The sequence below is a fragment of the Chiroxiphia lanceolata genome, chromosome 6 (assembly GCF_009829145.1).
Source record: "Chiroxiphia lanceolata isolate bChiLan1 chromosome 6, bChiLan1.pri, whole genome shotgun sequence".
NCBI classification, from domain to species: domain Eukaryota; kingdom Metazoa; phylum Chordata; class Aves; order Passeriformes; family Pipridae; genus Chiroxiphia; species Chiroxiphia lanceolata.
In genome coordinates, this window is record NC_045642.1 from 55,455,634 (window position 1) to 55,475,472 (window position 19,839).

A 19,839-nucleotide genomic window follows, 5' to 3' on the forward strand; every position below is an offset into this window, starting at 1 on the left:
CAGCCATAGCTAAATTTTCCTTGTATAGAATTTGTCTGAATGCAGTGCATTTTAGTTTTGTTTTGAGATACTGTGCTTTGAGGTGGCTTTTCCTTTCTAGGTGGAGAGAAATGTGGCTTGTTTTAGAACAGATGTGGGATCAGGCAGGAGGCCAGTTTTCTAGAGACCCAGCAGAGTTTCATAAAGCTGAAAACTCTACTAGCTTCCTACTCTGTTAGAAATCTTACCTTTCTTTCTGTAAGGGCCTCTTCAGGCCACTAGATCTCCTGAAGAAAAAGTGCAGTTTCTTAATTAAAAGCAGTTGAGGAATTGCTGAGTGCAGGAGTAAGTGCTACACACACCCTCCCTGTGCCTCTCCCACCCTGAGGGGGGTGTAAAGGAGGGGTTTGGGTCCCTCCCTCTGAAAAGAGGGGCAGAGAAGGAGCACCAAGGGCACTTGTTTATAGAAGGCATTTTTTTAGAGTGTATTGTAATATACTGCCTTAGGCCAAAGTGTTTCTATTTTCATATTTCAAATTCAGTTATCCTTGGAATTATGAAGATAATCTCCTATTCACTTTTACTGGTGTTCAATTTTATAAGAAGCTAATGTACAGGCTTTGGATCAGGATTTTCCCCACTGCATCTGAAGAATCTTGGGACAGCTTTTTTATATCATCACATAAAGTACTACCTGTAATGCTTTGGAATTGATTATGGAGTAGTATTCTGGGCAAACCATGAAATACAGCACTGGCTCTTTTGTTGCAATATGTGGCATGGGACTGGAATTCCTGTATGATTTGAAACTCAAAACTGTTTGAGACTTTTTTTTAAACTGTGTCATAGAGGAAAAAATTACTAGAAATGCATTCTGACTTTCATCTTGCTTCTTTTGGTTAGGTGGATTCTCAGCGTATTGTTGACGAGTCTGAAAAGCAGCATGAAAGAGGAAATAGTCTTTATCAGCTCCACAAGCTTGTTTTGTTGAATGATTAAGTATTTCTAGAAGTCTTTCAGAGGATGAGGTATTACAACTAGTCTGAAAATTAATTCTGTCTTGGATGCATGTTTTGCAAGACTGTTCCTTAAGATTAGTGAAGGGGTACTGAAATACAGTTTGGAATGTGTTCGTGTGTTTTTGAAAAAGTTCAGGTTTGCTGGCCTAGAGCGGACAAGTTTATTCATAAAACAAACTGATGTAAAGCAGGATGAAACTTCAGTAACACTTCTGAGCAGGTTTATTGCAAGGTACCTGAAAGATGAAGCAAATCTAGGTTTAGTTGTTCATTTTATGTCTAAAAGCTCATAAGTCAAGAGGCATGTCTTCATTTTTCCCCTTTAAGTGCAAGTTGCGTTTTCCTGTTTTCTTTGTCATTAGTTTTTTGAAAATACATGCAACAAAGGGGTTTGGGGTTTTCCCTAACCAAAAACTGGAAGTCAGAGGAAACTGATGATCTAGATTATGTTCTGATGCAAACTACAACTTGATATATTGGATACAATTTTTTTCATTAGTTTTTCGTACAGCAAAACATAACCTGATTTATTTTCCTGTATGAAAGAAGAATGCTTTTGAATTACTGATTCATGGCACCTTGTTTCATTCTTTCTTCTTATTCTTACCTGCGAGATCTTTAGTCCTAAAAATGAGGTCAGTGGTTTCAGAATAAAATGCAGAAGTGAAATAAAATGTTTTTGTCTCTTCTGTTGTGCGGTCATGCTTAATAAAAGCTAAATTTAGTTATTAATGGTTTGTGATTGCATTCATGAAATACAAGAATCCAAAAACAGTGTATGGAAAAGTATTCATCTCCACTGTTTGAAGGTCATATAATATCCAGTCATCCTCTTAAGGACAGGGAGAATCAGTGATCACCATAACAAAGTGGCAGATTTGGGGAAAATAAGGGGATGCTTAAACTAAGAAATTATTTTAAACTGTACTTAAACAGAGGGGTGACTGTATAACAGGCACTTTTAGTGGTTTATTAGAGCATTACCCTTAGACCCATTTTACTGATCCTTGGGAATTATAAACATAATACTTAGTGAGACAGGTCTAAACAGAAAAACTGTATCTCAGCTGGCTTAGACAAGAGGATTTCTCAGCAGAGTGTCATACACCAATGAAGTGTTGCACCTCTGGGGGCAAATGAAACAGGCAGGATTTCAAATCATTGCTTTACCTATTAAGGATGGGAGTTTCTGCTGGAAAAGGAAACTTGGCAATAAAGGCATGATATAAATAATGGAACTTATTTCACATAAGCAACACTGAGAATTTTTAAATTTTTTTAATTTTAAACTCTGTTTCTTCTGTGTGCGGGTCTGTCCCGTGTGCATGTGCTGCCACCAGGTGGGGGCTGCTCTGCTGCTTCTCCCTCTAATGGCTCCTGTCATTACACAGATGAAAGGTTTCCTTATGGTGAGAGGAGTGGATAATGCCAACTCCCCTCCCAGTGCAGTAACCCATAACCTGCCCTTGCTCAGTTGAGAAATGAAAATTCTGTATTGAGAACTTAAAGGAGCTCCCAGTTTTGTCCTGGGTATAAAGCACCTGCAGATGTGACACGTGACAAAACACCCTTTAAGGAAACAGAACATCTTAGCATCTCCCAGCCAGGCTGAATTGTGCTTATTGCCTGAGGAATATGTAATAATAATATTTAAAGAGCAACTGTTGTCTTTCATGGTTTGATTCACGTTTCAACAGCACTGCAAAGTCACTTAAAAAAGTTTAAGGTAAGCAGCTTCAGGATTTTCCCCTCCAGCTGCACAGGAGAAAGAAGCATTGTAAAATAGTAGTGTCTGTATGGCTATAGACATGATCCCAGTCAGCTTTGTGCCTTTTGGGGGCTCCTTCCCTAAGAAAAAGGGCCATGACTGCTTGTCAGGATTCCTTTAACTCCAGATGCGCACCAACATTGAGCAGAGTGAGATTTCACCACAATTTATTAGTGATGATCCACATTTATGTACTTCATCATTGAGCCCAATGTATCTAGAAATATCTGTCGAGAAACATTCGAATCTATAAGTGGTCAGATTAATGCTCTTACTGAATTGATAGGTGCTTCTGGAGCCTGAAACAATGTGCAATGACTATTATTCATAATTCCCCCCACAGCTACAATGAAATCTGACAGCAGTTTTAAATCAAAAGGAGGTTTTTTGCCATTGCATGTAATTAATTTTGGAATTTACTGCCACAGGCTATGCTAGAAACCAAATATATAAATAAATGAGTTGGAACTCAGAGAAGGCAGATACTTCACTAACTGTTAAAATTGAGAAACTTGAACTGCTTACCCTACTGAATTCCAGAAACTGAGAAAATATACTGAAAGAATGCCTATTTTTATCCAGTTTGCAGTACCTGGTTCACTAATATCATCAGAATGACCTCTTCTACTCTTAAAATTCTGATGTATTTCACTAGCATTTATGAAGGCAATGGACTCTCCATACCTGCTGATGACCTTAGGCCTGCTTTAAAGAATTCACTGTATCATTGTCTACAACACTGAACAGGAGAAGCAGCAACACGAGCAAGCTGGCAGAAGACCTGTTCCCTCTTTGCCTGCTGCTGGTAGATAATTCTGCTTTAAACAAGATGAATCATGCACACAGATCAAGATGGAAGAGAATCTTGTATACCTGGGAGGGGACTTTGGGAGCTGAAATGGTTTTGGTTGTGCAGTGGGTAGATGGTGGCAGAAGATAATGTTTGGACAGGGAAGAGTGGTAAAGACAGGGAAATGATGAAGAACAAAGAAAGCGGCAAGAATGTGTCACTCTCCTCCTGAGCTGGTGGTTGAAAAAGGGGAAGGGCAGAGGAGGGTCAGGTTGGGCAGACACTACCCATGTAAGCTAAGCTTGAAGGCTCTGCTTAGGGCCTTCTGCATCTTTAAGGGCCACCCATAAAGCATTTTGCAAGAGGCTGGTAGGGGAGCTGGGGACCAGAAGGGATCTGGTCTGGGTCCCAGGAGACTGTTCCAAGGCAGGTGTTGCCTGGAATACCCAAACCCCTTCTGAGCTCCAGCCTCTGTCTTGCCTTCTCTTCAAAGTGCAGGTGACCTACAACCCTGTGCCTGTGAGCTGTGGCAGCTGACACCCCGAGAGCCCAGAGGCAGCCAGAAGATGAGGGAAATGGCACCTCCGGTTTTTACATTTCTTGAGTCTTGATACTGCTGGAGAGCACCTGCTCTGTTCTTTCAGTGGAATCATATTGTTCCGATGAACAGCCCTGCACAGGGAAAGGGGAAAGGATGTAAGCACAGTTTGGAGAGTCACAGTTCCTTCCCCAAAAGTTGTGTTTGTAGGGACAAGGGTTGTTTGAATGAACCCAACAGATTCCAGCTGAGCCTCTGCCCACTGGCACAATGGCACTGTGCTCTCTGCAGGGAGCGTGAATGGGGAAGTTAAGGTGGGTGTGGATGTCAGTGGAAAGTCATCTATTTCCAGAGAAAACAGGACTGTCCTTTTTTAGCTGTACAGGATTCATGGAGGGGCAGGTGAGTGCCTGTATGTCCTGTAGAACTGCTGATCTTTCCTAGTGCAGTGGTGCTGCTGTAGGAACCTGAGCTACCTATTCCTAAAGCTTGACTGTGGGTTTTACAGGAACTTTTCTTTGTAGAGCAGACAAAGGGAGAGTTGACAGTTACCAGGAAAAGGAAAGCTGGAAATGGAATTTGAATAATGAGGGGATGGAGGCTTTGCCCTGGGGTGACTTTAGGGAGCACAGTGAGCACAGTCAGAACAGGCTCAGCCTTGCTTAACCCTGGGTCAGGTGTCTCAGGTTTCTTTACAGTGACCACCTCCTCCTGCATCACTCTGATGTGCCCAGAATGAGAACTGGGTGAGACAAAGTGCTGTTCAGTCACACAGATGATGGTCTGAGTGAACAGGATTGCCTTGGGGAAAGTCTAGAATATCTGCAATTTGCTAACTAAAGATGAGACTTTTTGTCTAAAATTGAGATTTGTGGAGAGTTTGTGTAATCTTGGGAAAGAAAAATCCTGTTGTGTGCAGTCAATAGTGAGATTTTTCAGCCCCCTTCTGTTAGTTCATTGAACAAGAAGTAGGTAGCTGTCACAGGAATGCAGATGGGGGAAGGGGAGCACCTCTGGATAAATTTAGAACTGTAGCTCTGGAGATAACTTGCGGTGGTCCTTGAAACTGGTGTACTACCCAAGTTTTAAATTGAAGAGTGTATTCTTATGGCTCCATTCCCCTGTATTTTTCACTCAGAAACAGCCTGGCATGCTGAGGATTTGTGCATCTGCCACACTCCTTACAACAGATTAAATTTTGATGCCAGTCTGCATATAAATGCCAGAAAAAGGCCAAATGAATTAGGATAAATTACAGAATCATGGTTTAAACCAGGGTACAGGTGTTGGTGTAGACTGTGACAGGAGTTACACTGATCTTGGAAAACCATTAGCACATTTTTCAAGGGTCAGAATAACAGGGAGGTTTGCAATGTTTTTGTCTACCTTAGCCTGTAAAAAGGGATAGAAGTGAACAGAAAAACAAAAAGAAAGCTCCACCATCAAGGTGTAGTTTGATGTGGAGTTTCCTTTCTGTAAAAGAACCTGGAAAAAAGCAGAGGAAACTCCAAAGTGGTTAATAAGTGAAAGAAACCTGGGGCAAAGAGGATATATATGAGGAAATAGAAAAGGTATATATTAGTCCTCCAAAGGAGTGTTGAGGGAAGAGGCAACCTCTGAGCTTCCCTGGTGAGTCTGTAGGAAGATACACTGCTCTTTTCTCAGTCACAAAGCACAGCCACATGGGTAGGTGTTTTTGTCGTCGCTGTCTGATGCTCCTATATTTAGCTTTCACTCAAGCTCCAGGCATGTCTGTCTAGTCTGGTAAAAGCTGTAACTTCAGTATCCTGGAGAAACAGGCAGTATGGTGGTTGCTTCCTCTGCTGAGGGAGCTCTTTCATCCTTGCAGGACAAGGACAGGACCTTCCCAGAGGTCCTTCGTTTGCAGGATGAGAGTCATCCCCTTGGTGGCTTCACATCCCCGTGATAAGGAAGTCCTGCCAGCTGTTTCTTGGCACAGGGATGAGCTCTTGGCTGTTTCTTGAGCCAGTGGGGCACCCTGGGGCCTTTTCCAAGGGGGCAGAGAGCTGAGCTTGGGTGCTGGTGCTCAGTGAGGGGCTCACTGCAGTGCTTGCCATCAAACTGGTGAGCAGGGCAGGAGTGAGCTGCACACGCTGTGTGCCCTCCCTGATGATTTATGGCCTCCATTCCTTCACCCAAACAAGTCCTTCCAGTGGGTCACCATGGGGACAGAGAGAAGTGGGGTTGCCACTTGGTCCAGGGAAAGAGGGGAGGTAAACAGGATGCTTGCAATGCTAGTATTCATTTTCTCTTGCCCTCCAAAAGTGCAGTGGTTGCTTTTTCCTCCAAAAAACTGCAATCAAAATGTCCTCACTCATGGCTAGATGAGCTCACGTCTTTTTCATGCAATGCTAATGAAACTTGTCTCTGTGCCAGTCACAGTGATGAGCCCCAGGTGCTCTACAAACACACCACTGTGAGGGTTTTCTTTTCCTCTCCTGTGTTAGTTCTTCATGCGCTCCATGGAGGGTTTCTAAATATTTCACTTCTCTCATTTTGTTTTCTTGCTAAACAAAGAATAAAACACCCAGGGGTACCTTTCTCCCTGGATACCTGTGTTTGGAAAAGGAACGGTACAGCTGTTGGCAATATTTCAGCATTTACAAAGCTCTTTTTTCTCTTTTTGGTCTGTTAGTAGCAAAAATCTAGAGTGCATAATCAGGAAATGAACAGCACATATGTATCTCTGGGGCTTTCTTGGTCTATCTTTAATAAGGACAGAAAGGCCACATTTAAAAGACAGGAAAAATAGATAAGATTTTATTAAAATTCTTTATACAGACAGTGTCTTCCACAGCACATATTTTGAGATCACAGAACATTGCTTCAGGGAGTTCCTCTGCTTTCTGTAGTTTAAGATGTTAGCTCTGTCTTGAACTAGTTTTACTTAGTCTCGACAGCAACTGTGCAAACAGCCTCCTCCTGCCCAGTCGCCAGGTATGTTGGGAACTGAACAGGCAACTTTACATCTCATGATGTTACAAGTTCTCTAAGGAGAAGATATTGCTTGGATTTTATTTATGAAGGAGAAGGAGGTAGAAAATATGCTGGGAAAAACACAAAGTGATTGCTGCTGATAGCAAGTCCTAAAATTAGGAACTGAAGCTAATACATCAGTAGAGACATTCCATAGGATATCAGTGCTACAGGATGAGGAATCTATCTATACAGGGAAGCACAGTCTGTGAGCCTGGGGAGCTTCCAGAGGATACATGAGTCCTTCTGGAAGAAAGATTTCACACTTCCTAAATAGATGCTTTCAGCTAAAGGATAGGAACAACAGCAAAACAATCCATCCAGAGACGGATGTTTTGTAACACTGTTGTGAGCTTTCGTACCCCAAACTGGAATCAGAATGGAAAGGACTTCTTGCATACTTCCTCTGTGCATATGTGTGAGAAGGCACTCCCTGGTGATGCTATGATTTTTATTTTCACATTAAAATGTAAGTTTTGGTCTTAATTTTACTGATGCCAGATTTCAAGTTATTGTTTTTCAATTTATTTGAACTGAGACAGTCCTTATTTTTTTTTCCCTCTGTTTTTCTGCTCTAACAATATAGTCTCATGTGATGGCTTGACAACTATAAATCCAGTTATATTTAATTTAGATCTTCTAGTATGGTATCACACAACTCCTATATTTATCTCAGGACTGATGTACAGTCAACTTTAGCTGTGTGCCTTTTGATGAAAGCTTTCCCAGTTCAGAATAATTTCCATAACTAGTTTTAATATAATCCAAAGTAGTTTTGTCTAAAGTAAATGAAAAAAGCTTCCACAAACTCTTCTGGAATATAGGAAGATTATAACTTAGGGCCACATTATCTGCTGTAAGGAGCAGTTAAATTGCTATAGTTTACAATAAATTTTTTTATTATGTAATTTTGTTCTTTATAGTCTCTCTATATAGAAGGATTATCTGTGCAATCCCAGAATATGCATCACTGCTTTACTGATGTAACATGACAGTAGAAGACTTGGCCAAAGTAGCCAATATCCTGAGGTACTGGACATGGTCTTCAGTTCTTGTTTTATTTAGTGCTGGGGGTTAAAAGGGGATATGTTGTATATTTTATCTTTTTGTGGATTAATGACTTATGGAATTGAAATAAAAAGGACCTTTGGGGCTGGAGAGGCTGTTAGCACTAGCAGGCATTTACAGAAAAATGACCTTTGACTTGTCCTCTTATTCAAAGAATATTAGAGGCTAAGGGAAATTTATCTAGGGCTACACTATAAAGGTGGCTGCAATGTGGATTTCTACCTTTTAGTGGCAGTAAAAAGAGATGTGAGCCAGGAACATTTTTGATTCAAACAGGGGTGGCTCAGTCTACATGAGTCTGGACCATGTGGTCCAGGTTCCTGTGATAACTGACAGAAGAATAACACCAGCAAGGGCTCTGGTCCTTTATTTATGCAACTCTAAATTGTGTCAGTGGCTAGTAAAATATCAGCTAGTAAAAATAAAAGATTGAATTCTAACTAGAAACACACAATACTGAGGGCTGCAGCCAGCACCCTAACAGTTGCAGTTGAACATAATTTTTAAGAGATCCAGCCAATCTAGAACCCAACTAGTTTTTAAATTGTGGTACTTGCAGGGCCCCTATGAGGAGCAGGAGAGTCCTTTCTAACTCTCAACAAAATAAGGAATTGTGAGCTCCCACAGAATGCCTGGCTGCACATTTTAAGGCTGTCCATGATGCTGTTGTGTAAGGCTCTGACACCGTTGGACACTGTAAGCAGCTCAGAGTACAAGTTGTGTTAATTGGCACTTGCATGATTTCTGTCTCCCTCGCTGAACTTTTCAGTAGTTCATACTCCTCAGAAAGGAACTTGGATTTAACAATGCTGCTTTTATTGGAGTTCTTAGGAAGGATCTTATTCCCTTGGATACAGCGAAGAAGCCACATTTGACAATGCACCCCTCCTGTTTCAGAGAATTTCTGAGATATAATGAGGTTGAAAAATTGCTTGCTAAACAAACAAGAAGATTTTAGAGCAACAAAGAAACTTTCTGCCTTCCTCCCCCTTCCCAGTTAGTTACACCTTGGTCTGATGACTGTCATATTGTTCAAATAAGTGTTATTGTGACTTAAGCTCTGCCAGTACATTGAGTTATTTATGTAGGTGTTTTGACTGAGTTTGAACAGAATGCGGAATTGATGAGCTAAGAAACTCATGAGCCAGCATAATGAACACCACACAGGGAAGAATAAAACGTGTGATTAAGACAGCTATGAATAGAAGAAAAGGAACACCACCTCTCAAGACAGTTCCTTGGAAGTGATTTCCCAAGAGCAGGGAGAAAGAACATGACAGGGTGAGATCTGAGATCATCGTGCCCGAGGCCATAACAGACAGGGGGTTTTGGAGTTGGTGGGACTCAGTGAAGCATGACTTGGGCAGGCTGCAGAATCAAGGAAACAAGGCACAGGCTACATCATTTTTTTATGCCACTAGAATTCCAGATGGAGGACTGTTTTGCCCTCATCAGGACACAGGTTTCTGCCCTCTGCCTTCACCTCCTGCCGACAAGCTGGGGTGTGGGTCACAGTAAACTCATGTCCTTGGTGGGGTTGATCACAGTTTATTAACTCATCCTGGCATTTGTTCCCTTTTCCTACCTATATGTCAGGATGGGGTTTATTAGTTTTGTTTCATTTTCTAAAGCCTTAAAAATCATCAATAGTTTATCTTGCTTGCAGCCTCTGTGAGGCCTGGGACTCATGCTGCACTTTGGTGCTCATGTACCCTGCCTGCCTTCTTCCAATGGTGTTTTCATTCTTGATGCCAAGTCACTTCTGTTACTTTGCCTAAGGTTGTATTCAGCCTGCCCTTGCCAGTGCCTCCAGACTGGTGCCAGACTGCTGGGCACCAGGTGCAGGATCTGTTCCAGCTCATCCCAGAGGTGAAGGAGAGGTAACTGTGGAAATTTCTCCTTGCTGAGTCACTTGAGTGTTGCTGTTGACCTACTGTGTCTGGATTGGCATGTTTTGTGCCATTGGTGGTTTTACTAGAGCTACAATTCCAAGGCTGAGACAGGATAGTCTCTTGGTCAAACGGTCACTGGCCTTCCCAGTGCCTTTGCCCACACAGCCAGCTTAGAGATGCGATGTGCCTGTTCTCAGAGTGGTGATCAGTGCTGCACAGAGCCCAGTGCTGCTTCTTTCTGGCAGAACCAAAAAAAGGCAAGAAATAATCTGAAGCCTGAGAAAACTGAGGAGTGTGCAGCCTCTCTTGCAGAGCAGTCCACCTACTAGCTCTGTTACTATTTAATGTCATATCAGGATTTGTCTTACCATGTGCACTGGTGTTTTAGCAACTGAGGGTTTCTATGAGACTTGTCACCTGTGGTAGAGATGCAATTCCAGTGGATTCACCACCTTTTAACATGGAAATGCCTCAATGCCATTGTCATCTCAGTGGGCCCTCCGCTCTTACAGAAAAGTTTTGGTCCCAACCACCCCTCAAAGAAAGGGGGGTGTTAAACTTGCACAGCCCAATGCACAGCCCCACAGCATTTGCTTCCCATCCTTGTGTCCCTTGTCACTGTAAGCTGTGACTCGTGGGGCTACACACTGAGAAGAACTGATGGCACAGCATGAACTCTGACCTGGGTATTCTCTGTCAGCAGATCAAACACAGAAGACAAAACCAAACAAAAACGTATTTTTTTAGCTCATGGTTAACCATTGTGAATGCTGGATGTGTACTATGCCTCTCAGAAAATTCTGATTACTATAAAATTATTAACTACTAATTATTAAACAAATTAGTTAAGACAAAATGCCTGCCTTCTAGATAACTGAATTCAGTAAGAGAATGAATCCAACTTCTGGAGTATTTTAATTGACGCGTAACTGTCCACACACAAAAAAAAAAAGGGCAAGCTAATAATTTAGTAATAATTTAGTTGAGTATTTCAAGTAGAATGTTCTTTGGGTTTTTTTCCAGTACAAAGGCCTAATATCTTGATTAGAGAATTCCGGTAAGATGATCTCCTTGGGATTTCATTCAGACTATGAAGTGTGATAGGACATATAGTAGGAAATTGGATTCAGCTAGAGACTTAATTTACCTGCCTTCAGATCCTGTAAGGGCTGAGAGCTGTAAGTGGGCCAGCATTGTATGTGAAATTACACACTGAATGAGATTAGCTACTGTGGTTATTATTTTTGTAATGTCTTTTTTCCTGATCAATTAGAGTTTCTTTAAGGAGCTACTGGTTCAGTTTGGTATTACTTCCCTGTGTGGAACTCCAAGAGCTTTCTGTTGACTCCTTGGCCCAGCCTGTCCAGGTCCCTCTGAATGGTGGCACAACCACCTGATGTATCAGCCACTCCTCTCGGTTTTGTGTTGTCTGCCAATCTGCTGAGGGTGTGCTCTGTCCCATCATCCAGCTCATTAATGACAATGCAGGTGCCATTATTGACCCCCAGGTAGTGACCCCAAGTGACTGGGTCCCAGCTGGGTATCCTGACCATGGCAGTTCAGCCAGTTTTCAGCCCACCTCACTGCCCACTTAGCCCACACATTATCCATTTGAGTATTGGGATGTTATGGGCATCAGTGCCAAAAGCCATAGTAAAGTCAATACAAACAACATCCACTGCTCTGCCCTCACCTCTGAGCCAGTCACCTCCTCAGAGAAAGCTGTCAGGTTGATTAAGCGTGACAAATCTGTGGTGACTGCTCCTAACTGCCTTTTTGACCTTCATATGTCTGGAAATAGCTTCTGGGTTTATTTGCTCCGCCACTTTTCCAGGGACTGAGGTGAGGCTGACCGGCCTCTAGTTTCCCGTCTCCTCTTCCTCTTCACCATTCTTAAAGGTAGAAGTGACGTTTGCTTTCTTCCACTCCTCCAGAACCTTCCCCTGATTTCTATGACCTTTTGAAGATTATCAAATGTTATCGGCTTTTCTCTCAGCACTTGTGCATGCAGCCCATCAGGCCCCAGGGACTTGTCAGGGTCTGGTTTATTTAAGTATTCCCTAACCCAATCCTTTTCCAGTGACAGTAAGTGTTCCTTGGCCTGCATCTTCCTACAGCCTCAGGTGCCTGGGATTCCTAAAGACTGAGGCAAAGGTGCCATTGTCAACTTTTTTCACGTCCTTTGTCACCAGGTGCCCTGCCAGCCACCAGTGAGCACACCTTTTCCCTAGTCACCCTTTAGCTGCTTATTGACCTGTAGAAACCTTTCTTGTCGAACCTTTGTATCCCTCTGTAAATTCAGTTCCAAGTGGGCTTTGCCTTTCATAACAACATCCCTGAACACTCTGACAGTATCTCTACATTCCTCCTGTGTCACCTGTCCCTTCTTTCACCTCTTGAACACTTCTTATGCTGGTTTGGAGTTCCTTGTTCATCCATGCAGACCTGCTTCTGCCTTTGCTTCATTTTTTCCTCAGTGGAATGAACCGTTCTTGAGCCCACAGGAGATGATCCTTGAAAATGGGTCAAAAATGGATGGAGATTTCCTAGGAGTTTCATTATTTTTGATGGATGATTTAGCTAGGCCATTACCTCAAGTGTTGTGAAGCAACATAAATGTTTACCAGAGCTTCCAGAATGACTGCAGGAAGACTATTTGCTGGACTCCTTTTTGAGGCAGTACTTCACTGTCACATACTTATATCTTACTATTGACAGCACACAACAGTGTTTCTCAATATTATACAAACTCTCCACAAATGTCAGTTTTAGAGAAATGTGTCACCCTCAGGGAACAAGCTGCAGATATTCTAGACTTTCTCCAAGGCAATCCTGTTCACTCAGACCATCATCTGTGTGACTGAACAGCACTTTGTCTCACCCAGTTCTCATTCTGGGCACATCAGAGTGATGCAGGAGGAGGTGGTCAGTGTAAAGAAACCTGAGACACCTGACCCAGGGTTAAGCAAGGCTGAGCCTGTTCTGACTGTGCTCACTGTGCTCCCTAAAGGCACCCCAGGGCAAAGCCTCCATCCCCTCATTATTCAAATTCCATTTCCAGCTTTCCTTTTACTGGTAACTGTCAACTCTCCCTTTGTCTGCTCTACAAAGAAAAGTTCCTGTAAAACCCACAGTCAAGCTTTAGGAATAGGTAGCTCAGGTTCCTACAGCAGCACCACTGCACTAGGAAAGATCAGCAGTTCTACAGGACATACAGGCACTCACCTGCCCCTCCATGAATCCTGTACAGCTAAAAAAGGACAGTCCTGTTTTCTCTGGAAATAGATGACTTTCCACTGACATCCACACCCACCTTAACTTCCCCATTCACGCTCCCTGCAGAGAGCACAGTGCCATTGTGCCAGTGGGCAGAGGCTCAGCTGGAATCTGTTGGGTTCATTCAAACAACCCTTGCCCCTACAAACACACCTTTTGGGGAAGGAACTGTGACTCTCCAAACTGTGCTTACATCCTTTCCCCTTTCCCTGTGCAGGGCTGTTCATCGGAACAATATGATTCCACTGAAAGAACAGAGCAAGTGCTCTCCAGCAGTATCAAGACTCAAGAAATGTAAAAACCTGAGGTGCCATTTCCCTCATTTTCTGGCTACCTCTGGGTTCTCGGGGTGTCAGCTGCCACAGCTCACAGGCACAGGGTTGTAGGTCACCTGCACTTTGAAGAGAAGGCAAGACAGAGGCTGGAGCTCAGAAGGGGTTTGGGCATTCCAGGCAACACCTGCCTTGGAACAGTCTCCTGGGACCCAGACCAGATCCACTTCTGTTCCCCAGCCCCCCTACCAGCCTCTTGCAAAATGCTTTATGGGTGGTCCTTAAAGATGCAGAAGGCCCTAAGCAGAGCCTTCAAGCTTAGCTTACATGGGTAGTGTCTGCTCAACCTGACCCTCCTCTGCCCTTCCCCTTTTTCAACCACCAGCTCAGGAGGAGAGTGACACATTCTTGCCGCTTTCTTTGTTCTTCATCATTTCCCTGTCTTTACCACTCTTCCCTGTCCAAACATTATCTTCTGCCACCATCTACCCACTGCACAACCAAAACCATTCCAGCTCCCAAAGTCCCCTCCCAGGTATACAAGATTCTCTTCCATCTTGATCTGTGTGCATGATTCATCTTGTTTAAAGCAGAAAGGCAAAGAGGGAACAGGTCTTCTGCCAGCTTGCTCGTGTTGCTGCTTCTCCTGTTCAGTGTTGTAGACAATGATACAGTGAATTCTTTAAAGCAGTCCTAAGGTCATCAGCAGGTATGGAGAGTCCATTGCCTTCATAAATGCTAGTGAAATACATCAGAATTTCAAGGCTATAAAAGGTGTCTATAATACCAGACACCCCAAATTGGAGAATGCACTGGGAGTCTTAAACACATATCACAGGTGTGGGACCACTTCCTTGTGCACTATGGACACACCACCACAAATTTACATAAATTCAGAAGCACATCTTGAGATCTTTTGGAGCATTAAGTTACCTCAATCCTTGACAGGCATTTAACTGTTGGAGGCATCCGCCCTTCTCATTTATAAAATCCACTTTCCCCGCTTTACAGGCACCCATCTCTGAGATAAGGGAAAACAGGTGGCTTCAGCCTTGTCTACACGTGCTTTTGGAAAAGCCTCTCTATCCAAATACCCCAGAAAGGCTGAGGTGGGAAGGGCCTCTGGAGGCCATCATCCCCAACTCCCTTGCTATCCAGGAGCATCTCCAGATGGATTTTGAGTATTTTCAGGGGTGGAGCCTCCAGCACCTCTGTAGGTAATTGTTATTATGTACCAAAAAAAAAATTTCCTCTTGATTTATATTCTAACACAGATCTCCAAACATTTTTAATGGTTGTATTTTTTTTTTTCACTTTGCAATGCTACTCACATGAAAAGAGTCATTAGTTTTAAACTCTAGAGAAAGATCATTTCCATTCTGTGTGAATCCTTAAAAAAAGAACTTAGGACTTCCTGGTGAATATGATTTTACCTATCTGGCAGATGACAGGATCCAAACCAAAAGAAACTATAAAATTGCCAATAGTAAGTTGTATGTGTCATATACTCTTTCTTTCACATTTCTGATCAAAGCAATAAAATTCAAACATGAAGGAAAACAACAGATCTTTGTTTTAGCAAAACTGAAGTTAAATTTGAGTGGGTTAAAAATTAAAAACTTTGTTTCACAGGCTATTCAGTGTTTGAAAAATGACTCATTGCATGAACAGAAGGTTGGAGGACAGAAGACCAGGTGGTACCAATTCCAGAGTTCACAGGAAAGGAACATAAATAAGAGGAGCTGACAATAGAAAAAAAATTAGGAAGCTCAGAGAGTTTCTTTTTCTTGCTATGGACTACAGAATAGTGTAGATTACCCAAGAGTTAGATAACCTAAGAGTGTAGATAATTCAAGCTTAGAACTTTCATTTCCAGGAAGAACTTATTGCAGCATTTCTAATAGTTCAGCAAGAGGCCCAAGCTGTGAACTTAGAAGCCTGGAAGCAAAAACAGTACCTCTGAAAACTTAATTGGCAAGGCTTGTGCTACTTTTGGCTAGGATACAGTTCATTTTCTTCCTAGTAGCTACCACAGGTCTGTTTTGGATTTGTGCTGGAAACAGTGCTGGTAACACAGGGATGTTTTAGTTGTTGCTGGGCAGTGCTTACGCAGCATCAGGGCTTTTTCTGCCCCTCACACCACCCCACCAGCACAGAGGGTGAGGGTGCACAGGGAGGGACACAGGTGGGACAGCTGACCCCCAAGTGACCACAGGGATATTCCATCCCTTATGGCATCTGCTCAGCATATACAGTGGGGAGAAGAAGAAAGATGGGGGGGGGACATTCAGAGTGATGGCATTTGTTTTCCCCATTAACCATTACAGGTGCCAGAGCCCTGCTTTCCTGGAGATGGCTGAACAGGGTTCCCATTTCTGCCCACGGGAAGGCGTGAATGAATTCCGTGTTTTGCTTTGCTTATGTGCATGTTTTTTGCTTTACCTGTTAAACTTTCTTCATCTCAACCTATGGGTTTTCTCACTTTTACTCTTCTGTTTCTCTCCCCCATCCCACCAGGGGAGAGCAAGCAAGCAGCTCTGTGGGGCTGAGTTGCCAGTGGGGGTAAAACCACAACAGGCTACATCCAAATAAGTGATTTTCTTGCAAGCAGAGAGGAATGATGACTTAATGGAGATGAGTTCTGGATGTGTTACAAGTTTGAAGCAGGGAGACTAAACAGACCAGCTGTGATGGCAGAAACTCCTTCCAACTCGTGAGTGCCATCGTATTCCTTCTCATGTATGAGATACTATTAGATATAGAACATTAAATACCACTTTTCTCTGTTAAATGCCACTTTGCTATTCCGGTTTCAAAACTCCCTGCTTCAAACTTGTAACACGTCCAGAACTCGTGTCCGTTAAGTCATCCAAGGTCACCATTCTTCTCTGCTTGCAAGAAGATCACTTAACTGGGTGTAGCTTTACCAAGTAAGTTTTCAGAGGTACTTTTGTTGCTTCCAGGCTTATGTTCCAAGATGCACAGCCTGGGCCTTTTGTTGAGGTATTAGAAATGCTGGTATCAGTTCTTCCTGGAAATGAAATTTTTAGCTTGAGTCCCCTACCTTTTTAGGTAATATTCTGTAGCCTGTAGCATTTAGGGAAATGAACGTGTTGCAACGCTCTGAGCTTATCTATTATGTTTCTTTTTCTGTTGTCAGTAGGTCTTGTGTAAGTTGTATTCTTGTGAATTCTGTTGGTGGTTTTCTCTGGAATTGGTACCACTTGGTCTTCTGTCCTCCAACCTTCTGTTTATGCGATGAGTCACTCCTAGATATTATTGTGCAGCTTACTTGAGATCAAGTCTCTAATTCAGGGATGTTATTCAGAATTCTGTATTTCAATATACGAAGTGATTGTCAGCTGTATGCAATTAATAGCATTCAGGTTTGATTTTTGAAAATGGAATATATTTTTATATGGAAAAGACAACTGTAAATAAACAATGTGGAGTGTTTAAAAAAAAAAGGATAAAAACTTTACCATTATTTTGCCAGAAAAGTTTTCAAAAGCTGATTATTCTATGAAAGAAAATGTTGAATTTCTAATCAACTCTAGTAATCCTGCTCAAATGGAACTTCAGTTTTGTTCTTTCTGGACGGAGTCCTGCAGAACCTAAAATGACCCTTCTGTAGAGTTTAAAACTAATGATTCTTTTCCTGTGTTTTTCACTACTTTTTGTACTCTGAGTATCACAGGGAAAAAAGTGCAACCATTAAAAATGCTTTGAGATCTATGATAGAAATAAATTAATGAAGTGGAATATGTTTCTTTGATACTTAACAAGAATTAGATGCCCATTTTTCATTCTTTTGAATAAATATTTTTCCTTGCAGCAGACCCACACTGTTTGTTTATTTAGAAACTTTTGTAGTGGATGCATCAATACACACAGTGAAACAAGAGCAGCTGGAGTTACTACATAGTTTGTTTCTGCCTTCAGATGTTGCTGGGTTCTGTTCAATAGCCTACAATTTACATAAAATTTGGCAGAAAACTGCTGGCTGGGCAGTTTCTTTTCTGCATAGGTGAGTCAATATTGAAAAATTACAAGATTTTGTGTCTTGATAAATGTCTATATCAATGTGAGGGAAAAAAGCTTTATTCTATTATACTGTGCTGGGGAGAAGGAAACAAAGTGTTTCTGCCTTCCAGAAATGCCTTACTTTTCCCTTTCTTTTTCTCCAGTCAGTTTCTCCCAGGATTTGGGATTCAGACCACATTTCTGTCAGCATCTCAGAGTAGGAGTTGATTTAAGACCTTCCCATTCTCAGTCTTTTGCTTCCATCTCTATTCTCGCCACTTTTGATTTTCCTGTATAACAAATACTGGGCCTTTGCACTAAGCTGGATCAGAAACCTAGCCCAGTTGAAAACACTGCACTTCAACGTTTTTCCCCCCAGGATTATTTTTTAAACCCCACTAATTTTGATTATCATTCAGTGTTCAGCCATCTGGATAGTTGCAGATGAAGTGGGATGTGAATGAAGAGATGGAGGTAAAGTGGGAGGTCCATAACCTGCTTAATTAAGCACTGCTCCCAAGAGAACCATGTTCTAAGGGAACTGAGGGGGCTGAGGTGGAAGTTCAGTTGTCAAATGAAGAAAAAGAGGGAGATAGGGAGAACCAGCAGTGACTTAAGACTACCAGGTACTTATTTCACCTAAACCAATCCAAATAAATGACTGGTCTTTTTCAGGAGATAGATGTCATTGACCCCTTTTGTAATGTCCTTTTTCTGAATTATGAGGAATTCTGTGGATTACTATCCAGTGAAAAAGGCAATTATCTTATGCTAGAATTATTCTTGCTTCTTGTCACATGAGCACAAGCTAAATTTCAGATATCCTGATAATAGCCCTAATTATGGTCTTGTAAATTTTTCATGCTAAAGCCCATTGAGAGCTCTATGAGAGACATGGCTTGGAATGTATTGCTGGAAAGTACTAATTTAAACATCTGGGAAACACTTGTTTCACATGAATTGGTTTCTAAAGAGCTCTACATACTGAAATTTATTGCAAATATAGTGTTCTAAAACCATCTATTTGCAATTGTGTTAATCTTCACGGATTTACCACTTCCAAAATTCACTTTCAGCATCATTGCAGTGATACCCAGGGGGAACTGAGCCCCCAGTTTACACTTACAGACATATTTTATCCTGTGCATTGCATTAAACCCTTTTTTTTCTTTGTCTTAGTAAAACCACCCCAAATTCCTTTAGTTTTCATCTTTCTTAGAACCAGCAGCAGCAATGGGAGCCTGGGTGACATTTTTCTTGTTCTTCCTGGGCAGAGAGAATGACCTGGGCTAGGGCAAACATTCTGCAGATTGTAACAGCCACCTGTGTGGCAGGTGTTGCTGGCAGGACTTGGATTTCTACAGCCAGAAAGCCGAGTCTGGGGAAACAGGACTACCAGAGATGGCTTCTGTGTGACAGGTGGGCAGCAACATCTCTGTCAATGGGCTTGCAAAATTATTGAGGGAGCCTTCAAGTCAGGTCCATCAGTGGTAGCATACACCGGAGAGGGCAACAGGGTTCTCTCCCATCTGAGGAAGTTGGACAACCAAGCACCTGCCTCAAGTGCCTGTATTCTAATGGACGCAGGTTGGAAAACCAACAGGAGAAACTAGATATCTCTGTGCAGCTGAAAAATTGGGATGCTGTGGGAATCAGAGACATGATGGGAGAGTTCATGTGAAGGAATTATTGCAATGCATGGATATAAGTGCTCCTTCACAGAAATGGCAAGGTGAGGGCTGGATTTGTGCTCTCTGTAAAGGAATGCACTGAGTGCTATGGACTAAGGTTTACATTTTTGAGAGCTTTCTAGTCAGAATCACAGTGAGGGCTGCAAAGCCAGTCTCGTGATCTGTACCTATTGTAGGCCATCTCATCAGGGACAGGAGGTGGGTAAAGCCCCCTTCAGCTAGGGAGAAGCCATCACTTGATTGCAGGTCCTGGTTCTCCTGGAGAACTCGACAACCCCAGCATCTGAGAGGGCAAAGTGGAGAAGGGATGAGCAATCTGTGAGATTTTTATGAACATTGAGGACAATTATTTTGACACAGGTGCTGTACAGGCTGAATACAGGAGATGCTCTCCTGGATGTGCTACTCACAAACAAGAGGGAGTTGGTCAGGGAATGACAGTGAAAGGCAGCAGCAGCTGACATAGCAGCGTTTAGGATCCCCCAGGAAAAGGTACAGCTCTTAATACTGGGGAAGCAGGGACTGC

The 19,839-nt window shown here is 42.4% G+C and overlaps 1 protein-coding gene across 2 annotated transcripts in view; it reads left to right on the forward strand.

The window, feature by feature from the left end:
• The window catches only part of TDRD9 (tudor domain containing 9), a 72,217-nt gene extending 70,550 nt beyond the window's left edge, over positions 1-1,667 (forward strand). For both annotated transcript variants that reach the window (XM_032691565.1, XM_032691567.1), the window contains exon 36: positions 883-1,667. In XM_032691565.1, coding sequence (XP_032547456.1) covers positions 883-978 — 96 coding nt within the window. In that variant the 3' untranslated portion in view covers positions 979-1,667. The remainder of the gene's footprint in view (positions 1-882) is intronic.
• The last annotated feature ends 18,172 nt before the right edge of the window (positions 1,668-19,839 follow it).